The 25,420-nt window shown below is 38.3% G+C and overlaps 1 protein-coding gene across 1 annotated transcript in view; it reads left to right on the top strand.

The window, feature by feature from the left end:
- Positions 1-21,488, top strand: part of LOC101874771 (macrophage mannose receptor 1) — a 30,551-nt gene extending 9,063 nt beyond the window's left edge. The window contains exons 10-30 of the mRNA XM_031052539.2: positions 246-361; positions 1,112-1,260; positions 1,706-1,905; positions 2,280-2,401; positions 3,132-3,219; positions 3,904-4,048; positions 4,488-4,523; positions 4,610-4,779; positions 5,255-5,322; positions 6,968-7,068; positions 8,155-8,297; positions 9,466-9,580; positions 10,744-10,892; positions 11,829-11,931; positions 12,616-12,848; positions 14,424-14,589; positions 15,505-15,657; positions 15,912-16,028; positions 17,293-17,460; positions 19,350-19,391; positions 19,824-21,488. Of these exons, the coding sequence (XP_030908399.2) occupies positions 246-361; positions 1,112-1,260; positions 1,706-1,905; positions 2,280-2,401; positions 3,132-3,219; positions 3,904-4,048; positions 4,488-4,523; positions 4,610-4,779; positions 5,255-5,322; positions 6,968-7,068; positions 8,155-8,297; positions 9,466-9,580; positions 10,744-10,892; positions 11,829-11,931; positions 12,616-12,848; positions 14,424-14,589; positions 15,505-15,657; positions 15,912-16,028; positions 17,293-17,460; positions 19,350-19,391; positions 19,824-20,068 (2,829 nt within the window). The 3' untranslated portion in view covers positions 20,069-21,488. The remainder of the gene's footprint in view (positions 1-245; positions 362-1,111; positions 1,261-1,705; positions 1,906-2,279; positions 2,402-3,131; positions 3,220-3,903; positions 4,049-4,487; positions 4,524-4,609; positions 4,780-5,254; positions 5,323-6,967; positions 7,069-8,154; positions 8,298-9,465; positions 9,581-10,743; positions 10,893-11,828; positions 11,932-12,615; positions 12,849-14,423; positions 14,590-15,504; positions 15,658-15,911; positions 16,029-17,292; positions 17,461-19,349; positions 19,392-19,823) is intronic.
- Positions 21,489-25,420: the final 3,932 nt, after the last annotated feature.

The raw sequence follows: 25,420 nt of genomic DNA, 5'->3' as shown, positions 1-25,420 counted from the left end.
GTGCTTGCCAGCTCCAAGTCATAACCATGGCTCACTGCTCACAAAGACCCCTTGTGTGTCCTTTATCAAGGGGCAAGACATAAAGTTGTGGAGACAAAAGCTGTGTTTGGTTATCCTCTGTTTCTTCTCATGGCTTCTGAGGTTAATTTTGACCTGAGGTGCGGTATTAATGTGGCTTTTGGAAATGTACTGAGGTGTGCCATCTGACAGCTGCTCTTGTGTGTCTCTGCTGTTGACACTGGCAGGGCTGGATGAAGCACGGCTTCTACTGTTACTCCGTGGGTCAGTTGCCAGCAACATTTTCAGAAGCAAAACAAATATGTGAAGAAAACAAAGGTTACCTGGTTACTGTGAGAGACAGGTATGGAAGCATAATTCTTGTCCTTTCTTAGGTGCAACCAGTCTGGAAAGACCAAACAGAAATCTCTTCTTTGCCGTTGTTCAGTGTCTGGTGTTGTACAACTCCTTTGCAGGAAATCTATGTTGGAACTGAAGAAGCATTACAAAATAAATCAGGGTCTTTTATGTCATCAATATAAGCATTCAAGCCATTGCTATTACACGCCTAAGCTGTTGTTGACTCGGTTTTTCAATCAGCAACCCCAGATTGCAGGATTGCTTAAAACTTATTGAAATAAAAAAAATAAACATGCAACTATTTGTTTCTTCTGAATATGAGCTTTTCAGCCTTTTCTTTGCAATAGGAAGACCCTTTTTTAGAATAATTTAAACATCTAGATGTTATCATAAAGCTCAGTAAAACACTGTAGCATTTATTTATGCAGAATGAATAGTATTATGTACATTATTGCTACTACTGTTTTGCTTATGTTCGTTGTGCATTACCAAATGAAAATAGAATCACTCTAAATTCTAAACACAATTCACATGACCAAAATAGAAAATAAAAATTAATTTACATGACATTGAAATATAAATAAAAAAAAATTATGATTACATGATAATTAGAAAGTCCTCAATCCATACTGATCTTTCCCCACATATTAACAAGTCACCGTAACTTTATCAGAGTTTCTACAATAAATGTTTTGGAGAAATGAACAAATTATGATAAAATGTGATACATCTGATTGGTACTTATTCTTCACAGGTACGAACAAGCTTTTCTGACTTCTGTAATTGGATTAAATCCAGCAAAATATTTCTGGATTGGTCTCTCAGACACAGAGGAGCAGGGGACGTTCAAGTGGGCTAGTGGGGATGTGGTCACCTTCACACACTGGAATGCAGGAATGCCCGGTATGTGTCATGGGGGTCACCAGCTTTCCACTTTGGGGATCCAAGCAGTGAGTGCTTGAAAGCTAAATAGCAGTTTAGAAACTCTTCTGGCATAAAGTGGCAGAAACACCAGTGCAATTTTCCGCTTGTGCTAAAGGAATTAAATCCAGGGTCATGGTAACTCCTTCCAGGAGACTACTTGGACTGCATGCCTCTATTGAGATCATTCGCTCTTTGTTGTTTGATAGTGTTGATAAGTGATTCATAGTATAATGTAAATATAGAAAGTATTTATAATGTAAAAATGATAAAATTTATTTTTATGATATAATTGAAATGCATGTGAGTAACTGTGAGCAATTAGCATCCAAAGACAGTGGGGACAGGTTACTCTTAATGAAGTAACACATGCTTTGAAAAGACGCAGGTATTTATCAATAAGATATGAAAATTTTGTTTCATAAAGGAAGGGAGCCAGGCTGTGTGGCCATGATGACTGGAACTTCAGCTGGATTATGGGATGTTTTGAACTGTGAAGAAAACAACATGTTTCTCTGCAAGCAGCTGGTAGAGGGAGTGACACCCCCTCCTCCTCCAACCACTACCCCTCTCCCATCATGCCCAGAGGGATGGCAGTCTGTTCCTCAGAGCAGCTCCTGCTTCAAAGTAGGTGTTTAATTTCTGAATGCAAAGGTTTGTAATTTCAAATGAGAATATATTTCATGTATGCCTCGAAGGGGGAGTTTACCCTGCCTACCTGGTAGGTAGTCAGTGATAACATGTCTCCAGTATCACCAAGTAGTGTGGCTGGGAAGTGCTACGAAGTGCTGTATATAGGTTGAACTGAAGTTTGGAGTCTGAGATGATGGGAAAAGTTGCCATAATCAAATTTGCTAGATGACCACAAGCTTATGGTTGCACGTTTAAATAGTAAGTGATCAAACTAGAGACCAGGAGACCAGAAGAAAGATAGAAGCCCAGAATTCTGTTTCTAAATTTCAGTAATAACCAGCACAGTATTTAGTGGTCCACTTTTACAGATTTTTCAGGAAGGAAGGGAGAAAATGCAAACATGGTTTGGTGCAAGAGATTTTTGCAGAGCCATTGGAGGAGATCTGGCATGTATCCACAGCGAAGAAGAACAAAACCTAATAGCTGGCTTGTGAGTATCTGCATAGTCCATTGTTTAAATATAATGAAAAAAATAAATAATCACCTTCTGAATGGCAGAAATGATCAATTTCTACTTTACAAGATTGTGTGTATCTCTGCGAAGTGGCAGAATGAAATGGGTAGAAAGAGGTAACCAAAAAGGTTTCTTGGTAGGCCTCTTGGAAGGTGGTGTTATGCATTGAAGTAACCTGAACATAACACAAAAATGCAAGAAGGATCATCAAAATCGGTTTCAACTGGGTTTAGTTCCGAGAGATCAAACTGATCTTTTCAGCTTATTTGTATTTGATCAGTAGATGAGTAAAGGAAGAGTTTGTGCCATTTACCTTCCTTAATTAAGAAGGAAAACCAGGAGACTGAACCTGACCTATTGATGTACTTATATAAATGTTTACATCGAGCCTATGTGTGCAGACGGGGTCTGAATTTGGATGTTTAAGCTACTTGGTGGAACCAAGACCTTAAAACATATTTACATTTAACTTGCTATTTCTGGACTCGTGACACCTGTGATCTTTCCCATGGAGCTCTGTGTTTTGCTGCCACATGCAGTGCCAGGGCATTTTTTGTCACATAACAATTGAATGATTATTTTTGATGAAAGTCTCAAATAATACCTCAAATATCAAAACATGTCAAACATGAGAATAATGTAATGATATACCTCCTCCTTCTCTATTTTGCACTTTGTCTGATTGACTATATTTGTAATCGTTCAGAAAGAGGGATTATCTTCACGTATCTTATTGGATGGGTTTAAGTGCTTTGGACTCTGACAGTGGATTTACATGGAGTGATGGCTCACCAGTGAGTAAATAATTTATTTTTTTTTTAGTTTTTTGTCTAATTTCCACTGGATGTCTTGGCAAACAGCTCTCTCAACCCCTCCTGTTTTTATCTTTTGATAGTTCATAGTTTTAGATAACAGTATAACATTTAGAATAATGAAATAACACCAAAGGTGATGGAAAATCTCTCTTGATCTAAGCAAATCTGGTTGTACTAATCTCTATATTCCCATTTGTCATTTTCTGTTGAAAAATAAGTTAAAATGTCTGTTAAAAAGAGTTTGTATGTCTACACAAGCTAGGCTTTGCTTCCCACACTGTCTTAAGTAGGTGAGGTCTGCAGGGCCCAAGTGCCTATGACAGCACTGATGACTTATCTTAGTTTGAAACATCTGAGCAGTATAAGCAACCCAGAGGTCAGAGGGCGCTACTTCGATGCTTCTTTCTAAAACTTGACAGAAGAACTTCATGTCTCCTGATAACAAAAATGTCAACAGCTTCTTGGCTGACTAACAAGACTTATAAATACGCTGACAAATTATGCTATGCAAGGGTCACATCCTTCTTGTTGTAAGGTCTGGCATCAAAGCACAAGACAGATTGTGAGATCAAATGAAGTATTTTTTTTCTTTAACAAGATGATATATAAGACAATTGTTTCACTTTAAAAGGAGACAGTAACAAGGCTGTATTTCCATTATAGGTAAATTTTGAAAAATGGGCACACGGAGAACCAAACAATTATGATGGAAATGAAAAATGTGTCGTGTTTAATGGCTACAGTTACATGAATTGGAATGATTTATTTTGTGAACATATGCAAGGCTATGTTTGTCAAATAAAAAAAGGTGAGGTAACTTTCTTCCTTCAACAACTTTTAGAGTCATATAGGAATACCCTTTCCAGGTCAGATTACACTATCTGCATGTATTAGAGCTATCAAGCACAATGAAATACTTAATGCATTTTAATTTGAGTAAAAGCAGTTTAAAACAGTTACTTAATCCATGAGATGCACATGTGAGTTTGGGATGTATATGTAGCAGGTTAAGGAAGTGAAATACAGAAGCCTAAGTTTGGGCATAGTTTCTCTATCCTTGGCACTAACATGGTATTTTGCTGAATGTAACACCTTTTTCTCAGATATTCTGAGAAACTGTGTGACAAAAATAAACATACTGAGTAAGATCAATTTTATTACTGGGAATTAAAATGCTAACACCTGTATAAATATATTTCATTGAGAGATGTCTGAGAAACATACTCAGTTGTTGATTTAAATTGCAGGAGCACCACTGAAACCAGAGCCGGCTTCTACATTCAGTAAGTCTTGTAATTCCAATAACAGAAAAATTAACATATAACGATGTAAATTTCTATGACAGACTGCTTGATGTTTTACCTTGCAGATTATGAATATGTTGTTGGTGAAGATGACTGGATAATATATAACCACAAGGAATACTACTTCAGCAAGGAACCAATGCCTATGGAAAAAGCCAGGGACTTTTGCAAGAAGAATGGTGGTGATCTTGCTGTCATTGAGGGTGAAAGTGAAAAGAATTTTCTTTGGAAATACGTAAGAAACACATTTTATTTAGGCAAATGCACCATTCTGTCCCTCACTGAGGCACCTTTCTCACGGGCTTTTGAAATACTAGAAAATGGTTCCTATCATAAAAAAAATCAGTGCCACCTTTCACAGGCTTAGGATCTTTACCATGATCATTATTTTGCTAAATTGCTACATGTAGACAAATCCTCAGCTTCTTTTCGTGGACACTGTCAGGGTGCAGCCTTCAAAAACCTTGCCCCATTTTTTTTCCATTCCATTCTGCTTTTAAAAAACTTTAAATACTGGAATTTTGAGGAAAATTCTGCATTTTGCAGTTCAAGCACAGAATTCCACATCTGCATACTATGCAACTGTACAACTGAAACCAAAGCATTTTTTTGAGAGCTTGCTTATTTTGTTTGAAATCTGTTTTCTTACAGCTCATTAAAATTCTTTTTTGTTTGTTTGGTTGGTTTGTTTTGTTTGTTTTTTGTTCTAGGCTTTCTATAAAGACTGGGGAAACAGTTTTTATATTGGCTTAAGTGTGAGCCTTGACAAAACATTTGGGTAAGTAGCAAACAATTAAATTTGCCAGACTCATAGTGTGAATATTTGGCATGGATGTCTCTAAGAGACGGCTGAAGCTCAATGACAGCCACAACGTGTCTACAGACATGCTTTGGCATAAAGTTTTAAAATATATCCTGGTCCTCAGGGAAGCACTTCTCACATAATATTTTCACTATCCATGTCCTCCTCCTTTGGTTCTATACTCTGCTTTTGTATTGTAAGACTGAGATGTTCACTCACAGTCAGTGCAGTGGCACCCACTTTTCTTTGTTAGATGGAAGATAAAATTGACATTACAGAATATTCAAATATCAGTGAAAAAAAACCTCGAAACCTGCAGTAAGAGTCATCATGGTGTTTTTTTTAGAAATGAAATTTCAATACTGGAAGACATTTGTCTGGAAGGTAATTTCCAAATGGTTGTATTGTCAGAGCCCAGTGCAGGACAGCTTCAAGCTATATAGAGTCATTATTTTTCTGCAAATGTCTTGGGAAACAAAGTATGCTGGGAAAGTCCTAAATCTCCTCTGGAGCCTTAGATGAGTTACAGACACATATCTCATGTGGCACTCTTCCCTCCCCACTCACTGTCTCTTTTTATAGAGACTACTCTTGGGATTTGAAGCTTGGTCATATGAGTCTCAGCATCTTCATTTCAATCTTTCTTGTGTTGCCTCAGGATGTCTTTCTTGGCCACAGGCCACAGAGACTGGACAGTCTCATCTTCTGGGGCTCCTGCTTTCTACATAACACCCATTGCTCAAAACCCGTTGTTGTTTCTCCAGTTCTCTGTTGCTTCCTCACCAGTTTCATCCTCCCTGCTGGATGGTGGTGCTGCTATTTTCTTTATAACATTTCTCCTGGTGTATTATGTACTGTTTTTTCCTGTTTAGCTTGGGAGGTTTGCATGTGGAAGCAGCTAGGCATCCTGCTGAATTCCTTATTTGTAGTTCACTTGCAAAAACACACATACAGTTGCTTAGTCTCCAAAACTGGAAAACCACTAAATTGCCCTGGAGCTGATGTCTGATGGCTCTTGGTCTTGGCAGATTACCCACCTGACTTTCCTTCTTCCAGCACACTGAGGCTTTTTCACTTTTTCTTGGCTACTTTTTGAGAATAAATTTGTGAATCACCAACCTAGGAAATGATTTTTGCAGAACTGAAAGCAACAGCTGTATAATATTAAAGATTTCCTTTGTTCAACAAAATGGCTCCAAGTGGTCCCTAGTATGTTCAAAGCTTTCTCTTACCCTACAAGATCTTCCAGTATTGCTTTTGGACCCAAGAATTTACTAAAACAGGCACAGATTTCTGTTTCTGTGCTCCACAGAAAGCCAGGTCCAGTGCCACACTGCTGTGTTTCCTGCAGATTATCAATGCTCAGAGACCAAGAAAGGCTAGGACCACCAGCTGAGATGGTTAGTTCAGACCTGGTCCAGGTCAACAGAGTAGGCAGCTGATATAATGAATTTTTTACTAATTCAAAAGTGGAAGGTCTTGCTTTTCTTTTACCAGAGAACAGCATGTTCATAAGCTAGGATAATAGGAAATGTAAATTACATATCTGAACTCTGTCCTTTCAAAAAGATGTTAACTAATTCAACTAAGAATTATAATTCCCCTAAATTACTTCTTTCAGGTGGATGGATGGATCTCCAGTGAACTACGTTGCCTGGGCTCCAAACGAACCCAATTTTGCAAATAATGATGAAAACTGTGTGGTCATGTATACTCAGACAGGTGGGTGCTGTACCATTCAGTCTGCAGGTGTAGCACACTTTTGGAAGGGCTGCATGTGCATTTCCGTGTATTTAATCCATTGGATTATATCTGCAATTTTGTTCTTAGCTTTGTCAGAAAATTTTAACATGAACAAATCAGTTAAGCATCAGACCATCTGCAGATGGAATCAGTATTGTTTCTCCTCTAACCTCTGTCCATTTTATGACTATCTTTCAAGGACAGCAGCTGTCTAATACCATTTGTGCAATTCATAATAATCTAGGACTTGAGCGTGTCTTTGATTGTTACTAAACAATGATATACACTATTCTAATTAAAGTGAATCCATGCATCCATTAATACAGAGAGTTGGAAGTAATTGTGCTTCCACTGGCCAAGCACTTAGTCTTCTTTGGAGCCATTAATATCTTTTACTTTTTAACATTTCTAGCCTCAAAATTTGGAGGTGAGTTAGTCCTCCTAGGTTCTATTAGAAGTCAATGGAAGGAAATGAGCATTTCAGGGGGCAAATACTATGTCCTGTTTGGGAGATCTTAAGATGAATTGTGTTCTTAACTTCACTGAATTATGAAAGTATCTCCATTAAACATAAGATGTGATTAGCTCTGCTGTAAACAATTACCTTGTAACTGTCCACAGCTAATGAAATGAAATTAATTTATTTTATTCTTTCCTAATCCATAAAATAGGGATGATAATGTTAATGTTATACATCACACTCCTGTAGGGAGAAAATTACCAAGACCACTATAAGACTGTGAGAATCTCAGGTAGTAAGGTAACAAAGATCAAGTACCTTATATAGATAGAGTGATTCTATAAGTGTTACAGATCTTTACAGAGGTGAACTAAGCCTTTGAACTAAAACTCAGCTTTCATAATGATATGGGTTTGCAATAGTGAAATATTTCTGTTCTCTGACAAAGTATTCATATGATGAATTTTGCTGGAAACCTGAATATTTCTGAGGAACATATTTAAAGATTACTTATTATTTCTGGGGGAGAGAAATACTAGGAAAGGACACTTTTTATCCCAGTCTCAGTTGCACTTTGTTTTTCTTTTATTCTAATCTGCTTTCAGGTACATGGAATGATCTCAACTGTGGCAGTGTTGAGTTATTCATCTGTGAAAGACTTAACTCTACTGTTCGTCCAACTGTTGCTCCCACTGCACCACCACCAAAGGGTGGGTGTCCAGAAGACTGGCTCCTCCTTGACAACAAGGTACAGTATGAAGTGTCAGTATATTGTATTTTGAAAATAACAGAATGAAAACAATCTGATTGAGTATTTCACTGTATCAGTGAAAACCCTCTGCCAGGGTTTTCAGTTATCACAGAATAAATTCTGATTGCGTATGAAGACTCTAAAGATATGATTCCTGAAATAGAAATTATAGCCTCTATTGGGATCACAGCAGTTAATAAGGAGGTCATGAGATGTACCAGAAGAAAGTTTCGTGTCTTATATTTGCCTGTGTTTTGCATTGCCAAGGATGGCTGAACAACTTTACTTGTCTGGAGCTGTTGTATATTCTCATATATTGCACTGAGCTTGTCTGCCTGTTACAGGTTGCCTGGACCCTTAGTCCCTTGCCTACGATGCATTGGCTCTTAATCCTCAAAGGCACCTTCTCTTGAGCAAATTTACCAGTCTTTTTTCTATAACCAATCATCTGTTAAGGTTTTTAAATAAAACTTCCAACACATTTTATTATGTAAGATCACTCTTAGCCTTCTCAAAAGACAAAAGTTCAGGATAAGAGCCTATATGTTTTTAAAATCCATAGACTATCATCAATGAAGCCATAAAAACTAATTGCTCCCAAATTGCTTGATTAACTTTTCAGTTGCATGCTTTAATTAGCATATTTCGGTTGCCTGACTCTGACAAAGCTGTCTGATGACATCTTGGTTAAACCATATTACAAGAAATGGTAAATTTGTGGTTTTCTTTGTAATGTCAGAATCATTCTCTTTCTGTGATTGATTATCCTGTGAGAACAAAGCTTGGTTTGTCAAACGGGGCAACAGAAGTTGGGATGTTCAGCATCAATAACATACCTTAAACTTGTTTGTTTTCTGAGGTCTTCTTAGGTATTCCTCCCACAAAGTCACACCTCAGAAGTGTCCCCAGAAGCTTTAACATAAGTTTTACTAAAACATTAGATTGACATATTCTAACTGTATGCTAAAATATTGGGTTTTATATTAATTTTCTACTATAGTACTTCTCTTTCATATAGGCCTAAAGACAACTCAGTTATTACTGTTAAGGGAGCGAATTCCCCTTTTTGCTTAAATGTCCAGCTTACCTTTTTTTGTTACAAATAGCTTTCACCAGAAATTATAATGCCATTCATTTATGGATTTGGCACACTTCTCTTTTTCAGTGTTTCAAAGTATTTGGCTTTAATGAAAATGATACATTGACATGGCACGCTGCACGGAACAATTGTATTGATTTTGGAGGAAACCTGGCAACTATATCAAGAAAGGAAATGCAAGGTATAAAGTACCAATGTTTTGATACTGGATGACACATAAAGTAATTCCTGATAAACAGATTAAAACAGGTGTTACAGCTTCTAAAATATATACTGTTATTTATGCCATATTAATGTAAAGTTATGTTGAAAGAAAAATTACACCTTTGGAAAATTGCTTGCATAGGTTTTAGTGTCTTGACTAGTTTTAAAATCACGGCTTTGGGATTAATATAAGACATACAAAAGAACTCAAATATTATGATTTTATATCAGGGGTTTGTCATATAATAAAATGTCTTTTTTTTAAAGTGTGCTTGTAAGAATTTAGCACAAAGGCAGTAATATCCCAGCCAAATCACTATGCACTTAGCTGCCGAGGCAAACGCTGGGGGTGTCAGTGGAGGACACATCCTCCACAACAGGCAGCAGAAAGCTCCAATGCTGGAGTCCCCACTTTCTTGTGTTCCCCTTGCTCTACTAGACCTCAGCCTCCTGCCCTTGCTGCTCAGCATGTTACAGGATTTTAATGAGGCCTCTTGTTTGCTCCAGAAATGTAATGCCTCAGGTCCTGAGGGCTGCACATACCACCATCTTCTAGTTCACCTCATCAGTGCCTGTGGTTTATATCCTTTTCTATAGCAAAGGAAGGACATTCTTCTAGTGGAAAGTCAGTCCAGGCAGGAGCTAAGAGAAACAGCATCTGACCTTCCAAAAAGATGAGATCCCAGTACATACATATTTGGATATTAAGTAGTTTTATTTGTGTTATGCCTATTTGGAAATTAAGTTATGAAGTCTGGTTATGAAGAAGTTATCAAAGAAAAAAAGGGAGTGCACAGTCTGTAGACTCATTTCCTACATGCCAAGGTTTGGTGTACCCGTGTTAATTTCTGTGATGCCATTAACACGTTTTCCCTGCTTCCTCAGATGATGAACAAAATGGGAGAGTGCACACATAAATTCACATTTTCTTAAAAATTTGCCCGTCTTTGAGTTTAGAAATACTTTTTCTGGCTTTAACATCAGATGACTATGCATTATTTTTTTATCATAAGATTGCAACCTTCTTGAAAAAGAGAAAACAAAACTTCATCATCCTGGTTCCATGCACTCTAAAGTCTGCACTGTTGGGAAAGGTGCATTCAGTTTCACTCCTTGTACAATTTTTCTATTTTCCCTCAGCTTCCCTCATGTCCCTCTTAAAAAATGCTGCAACTGATGCTTGGATTGGACTGAATGACATAAATCAGGAGCATGCATACTTGTGGACGGATGGAAGCCCGGTTTACTATACAAACTGGGCAAAAGGTTCCCGAAGTTATTATAGTAAGGTAAACATTAATATTTGTTTATCAATTAAACTTTGTAACTTTGGTGGATGGGTAAAATGTCATGCATTTTCATGTAATGTAGCTACAACTGTATTTTCTGTAAAGTTTCCTTTATGAAGATTTTTAGTAATCCTGTTGCTTTTTAAAAGCAGAGGAATTATGTGGGGGATCTACCTTCACACATTTTTTTTTCTAACTTAACATCTGTATTTTGTTGTGATTCTATATGAATCCAGCAGAGGTTTGGAAGCATTATGCAAAACTCAGACAAGTGAGAAATTTCTCTCACTTTACTATGACTGATCAGGGATTCAAATAAGCCATAGCATAGCAGTAACAATATAATTTTGAGATATGGTGAGTGTTATTTAGGTTTGATGAAAATACCCAGATGGCTGTATGTACATTTCTTGGTGCTGAGCTTATTAAGATGAATTCATTAAACAAAATCCTCAAACAAAGGAGACTGGGTCTTCCTTCCTTAGCCTTATCTTCTCCCATTAATCTCCCTTGTGAAAGTTCTTTTCTCCATGCTGTGAAATTTTCAGCACTGCTATACATTCTTAGTTGCTTGGCAAAACTGTGTGTTATTCAAAAATTATAAAATGGCTAGTGTAGAATACTGCTCAATAGTGCTATTTCTGTACTCCTGTGCTAGCTTTACCAAGCTTCTCTCTTTTTCATGACAGAATTTTTCTGAGTTCATCTAAAATGGGTAAAAGGTCTGTGAGGTCCAACCTCTGCTGCCATCCAGGCTAAACGCTTATTGTCATATTCCTGCTCCTGACCACTGTTTGTTTGAGTTCGTATAGATGACCTTCATATATTTCATCTGTGTGGGTCTGCATGTGATTGCTGTGTCTGTATGGCCAGAAGGAGCACAAGTGTTTCTTACCTATCTGCATCTTATTCTTGTGAATCTTATTCACCCTGTAGGAAGACTGTGTCTTTATGACGAAGAACCCTATTGAACAGGCAGGAAAATGGAAAGATGAGGACTGTAGAACAAGCAAAAGCTACATATGCCAAAAAAAATCAGGTGAGTTTTCTTTCACCACTTCCTATTACAGCTGAATTTTGTGATTATGTCAAACTGGTATTAAAAATATCTTTCCTGTGTTCAATCCTATTTTAACTGAAATTAATCTGACACTGTTACAGGCACTGCAGGCTATTTTAACAAAATGAGCACATTTATTTTTTTTGAGAAAAACTTAATTTTTTCCTATTTTAAGGACTAGACCAATGAATTAATACAATTAAAAAACTATGGTTCATCATGTATTTTATTATTTTTAGTGATCAGGTCAGGGAGAGAGAACAGTACTTTGTCTTAATAGGGGTAAATTCTTCAAAAACTTTTCCTTGTAAAAAATAAAACAAATGCTAATATACCATCGAAAAAGTGAAGGAATTGTTCCCTTTAATGCCCTACATCATTGCAGTATGCTTTGGGAAGGTCTGGAGCTTACAAGACATGTCCCTAGAGGTGACGATACAGTTATTTATTGCAAAAGGTCATTTTGACAAGAACTAAAAAGTTTTGCCACAAAAGATAAAAACATGGCTTTTATCACTGCAGTGATAGTTGGGACTCATCTTAATTTGTTATTCCAGCCTCTCTTAATTACTTGACTATTCCAGTACGCTAGATCTTCTCTCAGGTATATGTATAATCAAGATAAAGCATTTGACTTTCATTTTGTCTGTTTGCTTATTACAGATCCCAAACTGCAAAGTTCCCAACCTGTAGTTCCAATGTTTGGCTATAACAAATATGGTGATGACCGTTATGCAGTCATCAACTACAAAATGAGCTGGGAAGAAGCAGAGAAGAACTGCAGAGACCAGTCTTCAGAACTCGCCAGCGTTTTGGATCCTTATGCTGAATCTTACCTGTGGTTACAAATATTAAAGCACGGGGAGCCTGTATGGATTGGTCTTAACAGCAACACCGTGAGTTCACCAAATGCTTGTGACATTCATCCTGCTACCCTAGATTATCATAGATCAGCCATATTTCTTGCTCAGAGGTTGACAGGATCCACTGCTCTTTGCTTCCGTGTGAGTGCTATTGGTCAGATCCATGAACATGTGGCAGACATCAAAACCTTGCTTGGCCATAACGTAAGAGAGAGCTGCGCTGCCACAGCCCATGTTTCAAAGGCCACCAAGGACGTAGCTGCGGTAGACAGTGGCTTGAGTGGTAAAAGTGGGTGTGAGGTTTCCATTTCCTATGCTATGGTCTACCACATGTTCATGTAAGGGAGCATTGCCATTTCTCAAGACACATTTTGGAGCACACCACAGACAAGACTGGTTAAAAATAGTTTGTTCTTTGTGAGGTTATTTCTAGTTTTGGTTTAATTCACAGCCAGCACTACAACAGCTTGTGATGGGCAATAGGGAAAATGAGAAGGGGCAGTGTAGAGGCAGGAGCAGACCTCTGGCAATGAGGACACCTTAGGCAGGTTTTTGGAGCTGAAGCCAGTGTCTTGAGAAATACTGCCAACAAACTCAGTCCATGAAGAGTGGAAAGGTCTGAAAGGGGAAACATCTATTAGGGGCATGTAAAAAGAACACAAAAAATGAAGACATAGTAAATACTTGTGGAACTGGAGTTGTAAGGAAATCAAGAGGAGAGAGGTACACCTGAAGCTTGTTGGGACACAGAATTAAGAGAGGGCATAGGTGCTTAAGTGAGAGGAACTGCTGCCTCACTTCAGCTGGAGCAGGCACTGGGGAACTAGGATTAGACAGGAACCTGGGATGAAACATGGCCAAGGACTTCAAAGGAAAAATGACAGGAAAGGAAGTGGCACAAAGAACTGGATGGGAGCCTGACTCCAAACAACACAGGAAGAAGGAGTTAGGCTGCACAGGATGTAGGTGACAGGAGCCATGGATGTGACTCATGTTGGTCATCCTCTGCAAATAGTGGTGAAATCCACTGAAAAAAACCCCATATGGGTAGTTTTACTTCCGTAGCTGGTCCTTGCAAGAACTAGAAGCCTAGAACAAGCCCTATTAACACAGGTGGCAGAGGTCTGTGGTGTGTGTCCCATGAGAAACGTCATCAGTGTTCTTCTCTCCAGTGGAACTTCTACTTTTTATATTTGTTTCCAAATATAGAGAGAAGGCTGTGTCAGAGGAATACTAACAGTCGTTTCTCTTTGCTTTATTTGATATGTGTGTATATGTGGACTCCTTTAATAAAACCTTCAACTTTATATTCACATTTGTTACTGCAAGGACCTTTGTCCATTTAGCTCATAAGATGAAAGGTGTGTATTGCATAATGTAGGTTTTGCACTAAATGAACATCTGTAGGACCACTGCCCTAATTGCTGTGGAGAGTGGAAGCCTGGGCTGGACTGATATGTCTTCATGGCAGAAGACTACTTGATTTTGTGCAAGAAACTGTGATTCTGATTTTTTTCCTAATTTTTACATACCTTCATGTGGAATCTTAATGTTCTTTCAATCTAATGCTTACAAGTGACATGATCTTTATTGTTGTTTGCTTTTTAGACTAGTGGCCGTTACATATGGTCAGATAGAAGGAGGAGTAGGTATCATAACTGGGCCACTGGAGAACCAAATAAGAATACAGCCTGTGTCTATTTGGATATGGATGGGTTTTGGAAGACAGCATATTGCAATGAAACATTTTTATCAATCTGTAAGCAATCCAATGGTAAGTTGTAAATTGAAGAAATGTGATTTGGGAGGCTAGAATTTAAATTAATAGCTTTATTTGAATGCAGCTTCCCACAAGTGCAAAGATTGTGATAAACTATTGCTTTTATTACAGAACTCCCACATCCAGTCTGTCTTGAGTGATTTCCAGACTTTTCAAATCCCAAGCTAGTCAACATATGCACATCGTAAAGACAACTTCAATATTTCATGCCACATGCAATAATTCTTTTCTGCACCTTGGTTATCAAGACCTGCAAATATATTTTTATATTTAAAAGTATATTTCATAATATTGGGAGATAAGAAATTTCTCTCAGGTAGCAGCTAAATTGATTTGTTTAAACAATAAGATCCTGGGAAGCTTCTGTTGAGATACATTAGAACTCAAATATTGCATATAATTTCCAAGACATTTTAAATTATATATGAAATTTATGATCTCTTCACCATCTTTCAGAACAAATTTTGTATTTATTCAAGCTCTGTTTTGATTTTGATCAGGCAATGCAATAGGCTACTTTTACCTAGTTTAGGATGTATGTATATGGGAGGGTACAGACAGCTTCTCTGACCGACCTTGCTACAGGCTGCTACACAAGCCAGTGGCTTGGGGTGGTACTGAGATCCTTTAGGTATACTGACTCCTTCCTCATGCTGTTTCACATGTTTTAAGGAAAAATTGCCTGCTGAAAACAATTGCAGTTAGACTGCTGTCAGCCTTCTTCAGCAGACTGGAGAACAAGCTCCAACCAGTATAGTTTATTACCAGTTAGTTCAATCTTTTATCGTTGCTTGAGTCTGTGGGATACTGCCTTTTCTGGAATCACTGTCAAACTGGTAGGGCTGGCAAGCAGTGCAGGAATACCTTGGCTTTTAAGACTCCACTGAAACCTGTGTGTCTTTTTAATAGAACTAATCCCTAGTGAACCACCACAGCTTCCTGGAAACTGTCCTGAACCAAAGCGTGGTAGATCATGGATTCCCTTCCGTGGTCATTGCTACTATGTTCACACCACTTCTGAGGAAAGCTGGCCTGATGCATCCATGGCATGTATTCAAATGGGTAAGAGCCTTTTTTCATTAGGATATTTTACAGATTGTTTGTGTGCTTGGCTTTTTAATCTAGAACAAAGAGATAATACATAGATGTGTGTATATGTATATCAATTACAAGCTACAGCTAATTTAAATGTATTATCAAGCTTTTCTACTGTATGAAAAGGCTGATCATGAAATATGTCATGAATGTTTTCTGAAATAATTAATTTCTAATGGAAAAATCTTGCTGAAATTGGTTGTAATATTTGATATTTTTAGGTGCTTCTCTGGTTTCCATAGAAGATTCTGCTGAAATGGACTTTCTCTTACTCTATTTGTCTCCACTTGCAAGTGACTTCAGAAAGTTTTGGATAGGATTGTTCAAAAATATTGATGGTAATTGTTTCACAATGCATATTGAGGAAAATAAACACTAAATAAACAGAGAGAATACTAAATATCACTAACATACTAAATACTAATACATTAATATTAAATAAATAATCAGTGAGAAATCGACTATTACATTTTAATAACTTTTCTGCTAAAATTCTTAAAATGAAACCACAATTCCTGTATTTTACTGTGATTAAAATATATTTCTGTCTGTAAAGGTTTCTAGCTTAGCACTGCAGTTGATTAAAACTTTTCCTGTTGCTTTTTTTTACTCAAATTGATTGACATATACCCAGTGTTAGTCTTTTAAGAAAAATGTTGTCATGTAGTTAGAAGCTGAGGCAACCTGAAATTGAAATGCATTTCTAAACCACACAGGGGACAGCAGCTCATATGAGCTGCCTGTCAACATTTCTTATTTTTTTATTGTTTTTTTAGGTACAAATCTGATCCTGGTTTGTATATTATGGCAATTCTGCAATTATGGGAGACTTTAAGGGTACATCTCGAGAGCAAGTCTAGACTGGGCTGCAGTGAGTGGCCTTGGCTGTGGCTGCCCATGTCCCTGTCTTTCCCCACCAGCAATGGTAGGCACCTAATTGCATGGTGGGCCAGGTTCATCAGTTCTAGCTTAAAACTAACAGTACAAATGCAGTGATTTGGTCCTGACCTGGCCCACTACACTGCCACCAGAGGCAAGAGGAGAGCGCAGCTGCAGCCAGTGGGAAGGAGGGGATGGCATTGCGGCAGTTGCGAGTTATATCACGATATACTGCCATGAAAGCTCACACTGAGGGAAAAGAGATGGCAGTTATTCCTATGTGATGAGCCTCAGCAAGAGATGAGCAGGGAGCTCTCCTTAGGGAGCTAATTCAGTCTGCAAAGATAATTGATTAATCCAGCTCTAATAAAGCAGCTATTTACTGGTTCTGGATACACAAATAAAATCTCTGAGTAATATGCATCCTTGAACTTGCTCCCAGGCACAGGCTTTAGCTAAAAGTCCTTGGGTAGCGTGGGCATGTCTTCCTTACATCACTGACAGCCATGGCCCTGAAGGCTACTGGAGTTAATTTTGTCTATGAGCACTTGCATTTGTTACACTCCCATACGAATATCTCTGGTTGTTAAAAGAGTGAGTAAAGAGCCCTCTGTGATACTAATTTAATCAACTAATAAATTCCATATCTGATGTCATCATGCCTGGTAGACTAGAAATGACTCCTCACTTTATTCACTCACTAGGTAATACTTTTGATTTTAGGGGAATGGTTATGGACAGACAGAAGTGCAGTAGACTTTGTCAACTGGGAGAAAGGAGAGCCTACAGTAATTTTTGATGAACACTGTGTTGACATGGATGTCTCAAGTGGAACCTGGAGGAACTACTTCTGCTCTGTTGACCAGAATTTTATTTGCAAAATACCCAAAAGTAAGTTCTGAATTCCTGTGCACTGAGTTATTTTAGAAGTAGTGGTCATATAGACCAAGCCAAACTGCTTATGCATGTGGCACACTTTACATATTGATGCTGGTGCATGTGCATCTGCATCAAAGCCAAGAGTAACTTCTGTTAACAACAATGAGAAATAATGTTGAAGAATCTGAGTCACTGTTTCCTCCACTTTTAGTTTAAAAGCATTGATTCTTGGCATTTGTTGTACCTTAGGCTAGGAGAGAACATATCACCTATTGAGAGTGTGGACAAAATTCACAGTTATTACTGTTAGAGTGCAGGTGGCAGTAGACAAGAATAGATGACTAAACTAATGCTGAGAAGGGAGGCAGACACTATCCTGCTAGTTAAGCTAAGGGGAAGCAATGCAAAGTCACTGAGCTCCTGCAGAAAGAGGATAGGTGTTGCCGTTGGGGTTGGTACCAGTGAAGTGTGCTGGATGACCAAGTGGAAATCATCAAGTGGGGGTGGGCAGTGGGGCCTAGTTCATTTCTCTGCTGACACAGGCACATGGACACATGACAAAACAACCAAAGAGCATAGAGCATTTCATTTGTAATGGTTACTTGTGGCCCAGTGGCATTTTGGATATCAACCCACACAAATTCTGAACGCGTCACAGGCTGGGGTGAGTCCCCTTTGTGTGCACAACATGAAGATATAAATATGCACCCATGCAGCTAGTGTGAGTCACCTTATACACACAGACTCAGCTCTGTTTGCACACATCAGTGGGGAGACAGTTTGAAACAGGCCAGATTTGCCGCTGGCAAAGAGATCCACTGCACAAATATAATAGATGTAACGTGGAACCAATTGTGTCTCCTGATCGTGAATCTCCACATGTTGGCAGATTGGCAAAGGAGTCATCCATGAATTTTGTAAGGCCCAGCCAGCCAGGCCTGCAAGCAATTAACTGAATCATACTCCCCAAGTGATGGAGGGAGGAAAAGGAAGTTGCCTAAAACTACAGCTTAAATGCTGTTAAGTACAAATGTGCTTTCCACCTTTGCAAGTGTAAAAATAATTAGTTCTTCAGTGTGCAGTGTGAAATCTTACACCGTGGAAGTGTAAAAACTTCGAAAATCTGTCTCCCTTACCAAAAAATGTGTTCAAAGCAACTAATAGTGAGACAAATTTTTATTTCCTTTTTATTTTTGCAAATATTTTAAATTAGAATATTCTATGGATCCTTCAAGCTATGGATAGCCTGAATTGCCAGGGAAAATGTTTTCATATATTTTTCATGTCCAAGTGCTATGTTCATTTCTGGTGCTCCCACATAAGAAAGTCATGGACTTACTAAAGTGGATCCAGAGGAGGGCCACAGAGATGATCAGGGCCTAGAGCACTTCCCTTATGAGGACAGACTGAGAGAGTTGAGGTTGTTCAGCCTGGAGAAGAGAAGGCTCCAGGCAGACCTTAGAGCCTAAAGGGGCCTACAAGACATCTGGAGAGGGACTTCTTACAAGGGCATGTAGTGATGGAACAAGGGGGAATGGCTTTAAACAGAGAGAGAGGAGATTTAGAGTAGACATTAGGAAGAAATTCTTCAATTGTGAGGGTGGTGAGACACTGGAACAGCTTCACAGGGAAGCTGCGGCTTCCCCATCCTTGGCAATGTGCAAGGTCAGGTTGGATGGGGCTTGGAGCAACCTGCTCTAGTGTGAGGTGTCGCTGCCCATGGCAGGGGGGTTGGAACTGGATGATTTTTAAGGTCCTTCCAACCCAAACCATTCTGTGATGCTAAGTTTATTTAAAAGCTGATAGGAATGCAAAGTGAAAATTATATATGCAGTATTTATTTAATCTTTGAATGATTGCTTGCAAACTATGTATAATATATATATATATTAATTTTAAAGTTGCTGAAGCTGAGCCAACCCATGATTCACCCATCAATAAAGGTAAGTTGGTTTCTTATAAGCCCATTTAACAGAAATCTTAATAAATTAGTAGGCATTTATTATTTAAAAGTAAAATTGTCTGCAGAAAAGTTTTATTTAAATACCCATTTAACTTTCACAGATGATTTCATCTGTAATCTCTTTGAAAGAACTCTTCTCTCAAACTGCAGGTCTTACTGATTTCTTTTTCTTTATCTTTTTTTTTTTTGCTTTATTAATAATATACTGTAGTACAACATAATTCTCCTTTGAAAAGGAACATACAAGAGGTTGAGCCCAGTTTTGCATGGTCCATCTGGAGCATGCTTCAATTTTAACTGCTGTTATGTTTGTTCAGTACTTTCACCGTTCACTCGGTTTACTTAGATGTTTGTTATATGCAGTCACAGTCTTTGGCCATTTCTAGTAATTATTTTGCTTTGTCTTTCACAGCATCAAAAAAGGAAGCTGCTGCTTCATCTGGAAACAATTTAGGTGGGATGATTGTTATACTGATGTTCTTTGTGCTAGCAGGGACTGGCCTTACATTCTATTTCTTCTATAAAAAACGACGTGATCGACAAGCAATTACAACCAGTTTTGACAATGCCATATACCGTGGTGATGATGACCCTGGAACTCATGAATCAAATTGGCTTGTGACCAATATTGAACAAAATGAGCAAGCAACAGTGTAATAAGCAGAGTAATTTTGGGCATTATTTTGAAAGGAATTAAAGTGCTGGAATACAAGAATTCTTAAGGCAAAGTGACTTTCTCTAGTTCAGTTTTCACGGGATGCTTCTTGCTTTCTAAACTTGCAAGAACAAGCAATCTTGCAAGGCAGATACAGAGATCTGCTCACAAATTGTCGTACCTAGGAGGACTGTTGGGTCATGCACATAGATCTGTGTGAGTGAACTCTCGGCCAGTTTCAGAGTTTCAGTCTCTGCCTGGGTCCAGCATCACTTTAGGCACGAGAAGGACCATGCTCACCACAGGCAACTGTGAGAATATGTTCCCTAGCATGCCCCAAAAGGTGTATCCAGATCTGTTGGTATCCTGTGTCATCTCAATCTCCAGCAAAGACTGGCAGACTTGCTCAGGCTGGATGGGATTTCTGAGCTCAGCTGAAGCATGTCCCTGCTCAAAGCAGAACTAGCTGCTAGGCAGCCTACTCCACATCTTCCTTTTGCTACTGAGGTACCCACAGAAACCCTTCATGTTGCCTGTAATACCTGTAATATCTGAATTAACACATTTTCCTCATCTGTATAGAAAGTGTAAATTGTTTTCATTCTGCTCTAATTCTGTTACATTAGCACTGAAAGATCAACTGTAATAAGAGATAGGAATGTATTGTGGGTAGAAACTTTATCATTTAAATAGTAGAATAGCAATCTCAAAGGATTCTGTGGAAGGAGGGATAGGCAGGATGAATTATACTTAATTCATACCCCCCAAAAGTACATAAAAATTTATTCTTGAAGTCTCCAATATCAGTGAAGATTTCATACCTTTTTAGGCCATTTTTTCAAAGCCTAATGAAACTTACCATTAGGAAATATTTTTTGATTTCTAACCTACTTCCCCCTGTCAAAGTGTGTTAATTCTTTGAATACCATTCTAGACTCCCACCATGATGGAGCTGATAGCATTGCAATCATGTTCTCTAGGTTCTTAAACCCTAAAAATGTACAGTAAGCTCACATACAGGTTTCCTGTTTCACTTTTCCAGTGTATTTTTTTCCAAATGTAAAAAAAAAAGGCTCAAAACTCTTAGTCTAGAGAAGGTCCTTATTTAATTTGATATTTTTGATATTTTAATCTTTTGACAGATTTTTTGTTTAAATTAAAATATTTTGTGTGTATGGAATACATGTAAATGAGTTTTTATTCTACATTCGTTCACTAAATAGGCATTAAAAGGCTGGTTCTAAGTAAAAGTATGTGTGTTTTCTTCAACTGAACAATTGATCATAAAACTAAAAATAACAGGAAGGAGGGATGGGATTCTTAAACTTCTATACACAAACAAACATCCACTTTTCCTGGTCTAGCATGTTCTTAAAAGTCAGTAAGGATTTGTCTTTACCGTCCTGTGAAAGAGTGTGTCTTTTTGCTTATTCATTCATGACATTTGAAAGTTTACCCTAATAAACATCTAAAGAAAGTGTAATTCAAGGCTACTTATGCGCTGTTCTGCTCTAGCATTTTCTGAGACAGGTTCTTATAAATTTGTCATGTCTCCTCTTCATCTTCATATTTTCTTAAAGCAACACTAGTCCTTCCCTTTTTAATTCACTGGCTTTGTCTTCTAGATCTCTAATCCTTTTTGCTGTTCCTTTCTTTATAAAATGCCTTTCCATATAGACAAGATGTGGAGACCTACTTTCTCAGTTGCTTGCCCTTTCTTTATGTTAGGGCAGTGTTTCAGAGAGAATGTCCTACCCTTTATCACTATTTTTATTATATCCCTCAACTATAACATGGCTGACAAAATAATTGATTCTCAACTTGCACTTACTGCAGTGTAAGAAATAATAAATGTCTTTAGGGAAGGAAAAGCTGTGAAAGATTTCAGCATGATTCTATGATTCTGTGATTATAACTTTCTGTTGTGTCAGACACTGACACAGCCATGTCAGACAGATGTACAAAAAGGAATGGAACATCCTCCTCCTCCAAAAGAATGCCAGTTTACAGAGAAACAATTTGTTAATATCAGTACCAATAACTTGGAACAGAAAAAAAATATTAACTGCAGTTCCCTGGCTAAAGCAGGAATCTCAAATAGAGTTTGTGAACTAGAGTGTTTACTTTGTCATTCATGTTTCTGAAACTAGGAAACTGAAAAGGGAAGTGAAGAGTAATTTGGAACAAAATGTAAGAGAGACCTATAAATGCAAACAGAATAGAGAGATAGTTGTGAACCGAATTAGTGCCTTCAGGTCAGATTCCAGTGGGCAAGAGCCAGATTTTCCGGGGTCAATAGGAAAGGTCTGAACTACTCCATAAGCAGAAAGTTGTCCTAATGTTACTGTATCCGGACACAGGAACAGTTAGGGTTCATTTTGTTTCTTCTCAGCTGTGTCCTGATCTGACATACCATGCTTTCTTCTATGGAATTCTTCAGGGCATACCTTTTAATTCACTGCCTCTTAAATAATGATTTCTAAAACATTTTAAGCATATGGCTTGCAATTTTAGTTCCTCTCAGGAAATATTTGTTCTCATGTCAGGAAGTGCACACAGTGCAACCATTATACTGCCTTTTATCTAGACTCTTGAACTAGACAGCTAGATGGAATTAATCTCACCTCCTTTTAGGAGTAGCTGATATAATCCTCCTTTATAATCAATAACTAGGAATATATATATCTATAAGATTTGCAGTTGCTCTGTGGTTCACCAGAGAAGGCTGATGATGACATTGAGATTCTGGGATAATATCAAGTAATGGGAGGAACAGGGGCTCATGCAATGGGAAACATAAAGCAGGTTAAATGGATCCAGAAGTGCTGACCATCACTGGGGGAGCCAGGTCAGGCTAGGGCATTCAGCAGTGGCTTGGCAAAGCAGAGGTCTGGGAAATGTGGATGATGCTGGCAGGAGTGCAGGGGCTTCAAGAGACAGATGGTTCCTGCAAGAGGATGGGACACCTGGGTATAGGGAAAAGCAATATGGGGTGGAGCATGCTTCATAGAAGAGAGCCAAGAGGAAAAGCCAGCTGAAGTGAACTGTTGTCCCAGGAGCCCAGCTGCACTATTCAGATCAGGGAAGAACATGTGTGTGTGGACATGGAGGGGTTGGAGGGTGTAAGATATTTGTACATTTGTTCCTATTTGCCTGGGTACTCTGTGTTATTTGGAAAGGCCACAGATGGGGATCAGAGAAAAAGACAGGCTGCCTTTCCATCTTGTCCTGGCTCCTGATGTCTTTCAGAAGGCAGAGTTGTCTAGAGAGATGAGGAGATGGTTTCTTTCTTGAGAGTGGCAAGCGTGCACAGGGTGGGGGAATGCTTTGGAGCATTGTGCTGGAGTGCTGAGAATGAGAAGGAAACCAGAGTTTTCCTAAGAGGAACAGAAAGTGGACTTGTGGGGAAGCCTCTGGAGTGGTGGACAGGAAGGGGTTTCTCCTAGAGAGCTACAGAGGAACTGTATGGTTTGTTTTGCAGCCCAAGAAGCCGCTGAGAGAAAGCTTACAGGCAAGCACTTTCTCTGCAAAGATATTGTGGAAGTGGAGACTGTTTTTAAACAACCTATCAGGGAACAAAACTCCCTTTAGTTTCCTGGCGTGTGTTCATTTTGAAGAAAAGGGGCCAATAATTCTACCTGCTGGATCTGGCTGGCTTGGGGTCCACTCTCAGTGGGGTGGTGGGAAGCAAGAAAAACAGGAAGAAAAAACATATATTAGTTGTATGATGCCTGTGATCAGTGGTGGGAGTGAGGGAAATGAATCAGTTGTCAGGAGGCAGGTGGAATAGTAACAAGTCTTGATCACACATCTCCCATCTGCACAGATTTCTCCTGCACTCCATGTTGCAAGAAAACTGTTCGTTTTGGGGTTTTTTATTATCAGATAGTGGGAACAGAAACATTTTTCGCTGGCAGTTTTAATTTCAGAGCTACCACATGGGATAGTGATGGTTGTTAGGCTGCTATCTAAAAGTGTGCTTCTCTGAAAGGCACAGTTTGCTGTGCACACTGACTTAATAATGTATCTAAAACCAAGCGTAATTTAGAATGTATTCGGAGTTCTGTCTGTTTACAACAAGTTTTTAACAGGAAATGGGAAAGCAGAATTGTGCAATCTCCACACATTGTAAAGATAGCAAATGTCTGTGAAAGAAAAGACCATTTTGCTTTTTCACTGAATATTTGTCAAAGCAGCTACATTTAGTGCACATAACAGTGAAGCTGATCATTCTTAGTTGGATTAAAAATGTAAGGGGGTTGATTATGCTACTAAAAACTGTCTGCATTATAATTACTTTACTGAAGATACGAAATTTAATGATATAAAAACTTTCCATAGTGACACAAAATAGGGAAGGGTTTTTAATAAATGCGGAAGCTAGAAATAAGATTAAAAGGAAGGAAATCCTATATTTTTCATAAAAGCTATTTGCATTCAGCTAAAAAAAACACAAGAGACAAGCACATTCTATGAATCGTCTTCATGTAACTGTTTTCCTTTGTTGCTTGTGTGCTTTTATAACTGCATTGAATACTAGAACCATTTGTGTTCCAGAAGTTTAATATTTTATCACAACTCACTCCAAATATTCAGAAGGTGTTGATTTTTGCTCAATTATTCTTATGGAGTTTGATAGGTGAAGCAATTAAAAGTGTCATTCAGAGTGAATTTTGTAAACAGTTTCTGCTTGTTCTCACAGAGTACCAACATAGATAATTTTATTCTGTAGAAATATCATTCTTGGTAGTTGAAATACTCAGAATTCAGCTGAAAGAGGCCCTGAGGAACCTTTGAAACAGGGTATAGCTTTGAGGCTTTGCTTTGAGCAAGGACTTCAACCAAATGACCCTCAAGATCTCTTCCAGTGTTAACTATCCTATAATTTTGTGAACAGCAGAGGTTTATAGGATTGTGAGCTTTTGATGAGCTAAAGCCTGTGCTGTTAGAAAAGGTAAAGGAAGCAAGACAAAAATGTAGCAGAAGCAGGGAAGAGGCTGCATGACTAGTGGATACATGGGCAGTGCTAACACCCACATCAGGCTTAAGCTTTCCACTAACATGAAATCAAGGCACAGAAGCCTCAAGCACCCTCCATCAGTGGAATTTTTGTGGTGTCTAATCAGGTACTAACAGCTCAAGAACTGTTTGTTTGGTTTTTGTTGTTGAAACTCAAGTATAGAATTCTATTTATTGTCAAAACTCAGCAGTTCTATTTATTTATTTTATTTTAATCACACTTGGGAAAAAGATCATTGTCCTGAATAGGTTTCTAAACTTTATACAAATCTGTTGGAAATGATTTACAGACTGGCATCTGTAGTGTTCTAAAGTGACAAAGAACTGAAAGGGCT

The sequence above is a fragment of the Melopsittacus undulatus genome, chromosome 1, assembly GCF_012275295.1.
Source record: "Melopsittacus undulatus isolate bMelUnd1 chromosome 1, bMelUnd1.mat.Z, whole genome shotgun sequence".
Taxonomy (NCBI): Eukaryota; Metazoa; Chordata; class Aves; order Psittaciformes; family Psittaculidae; genus Melopsittacus; species Melopsittacus undulatus.
The sequence above is the reverse complement of the archived record's forward strand: the minus strand, read 5'-3'. Positions and strand labels throughout refer to the sequence as shown.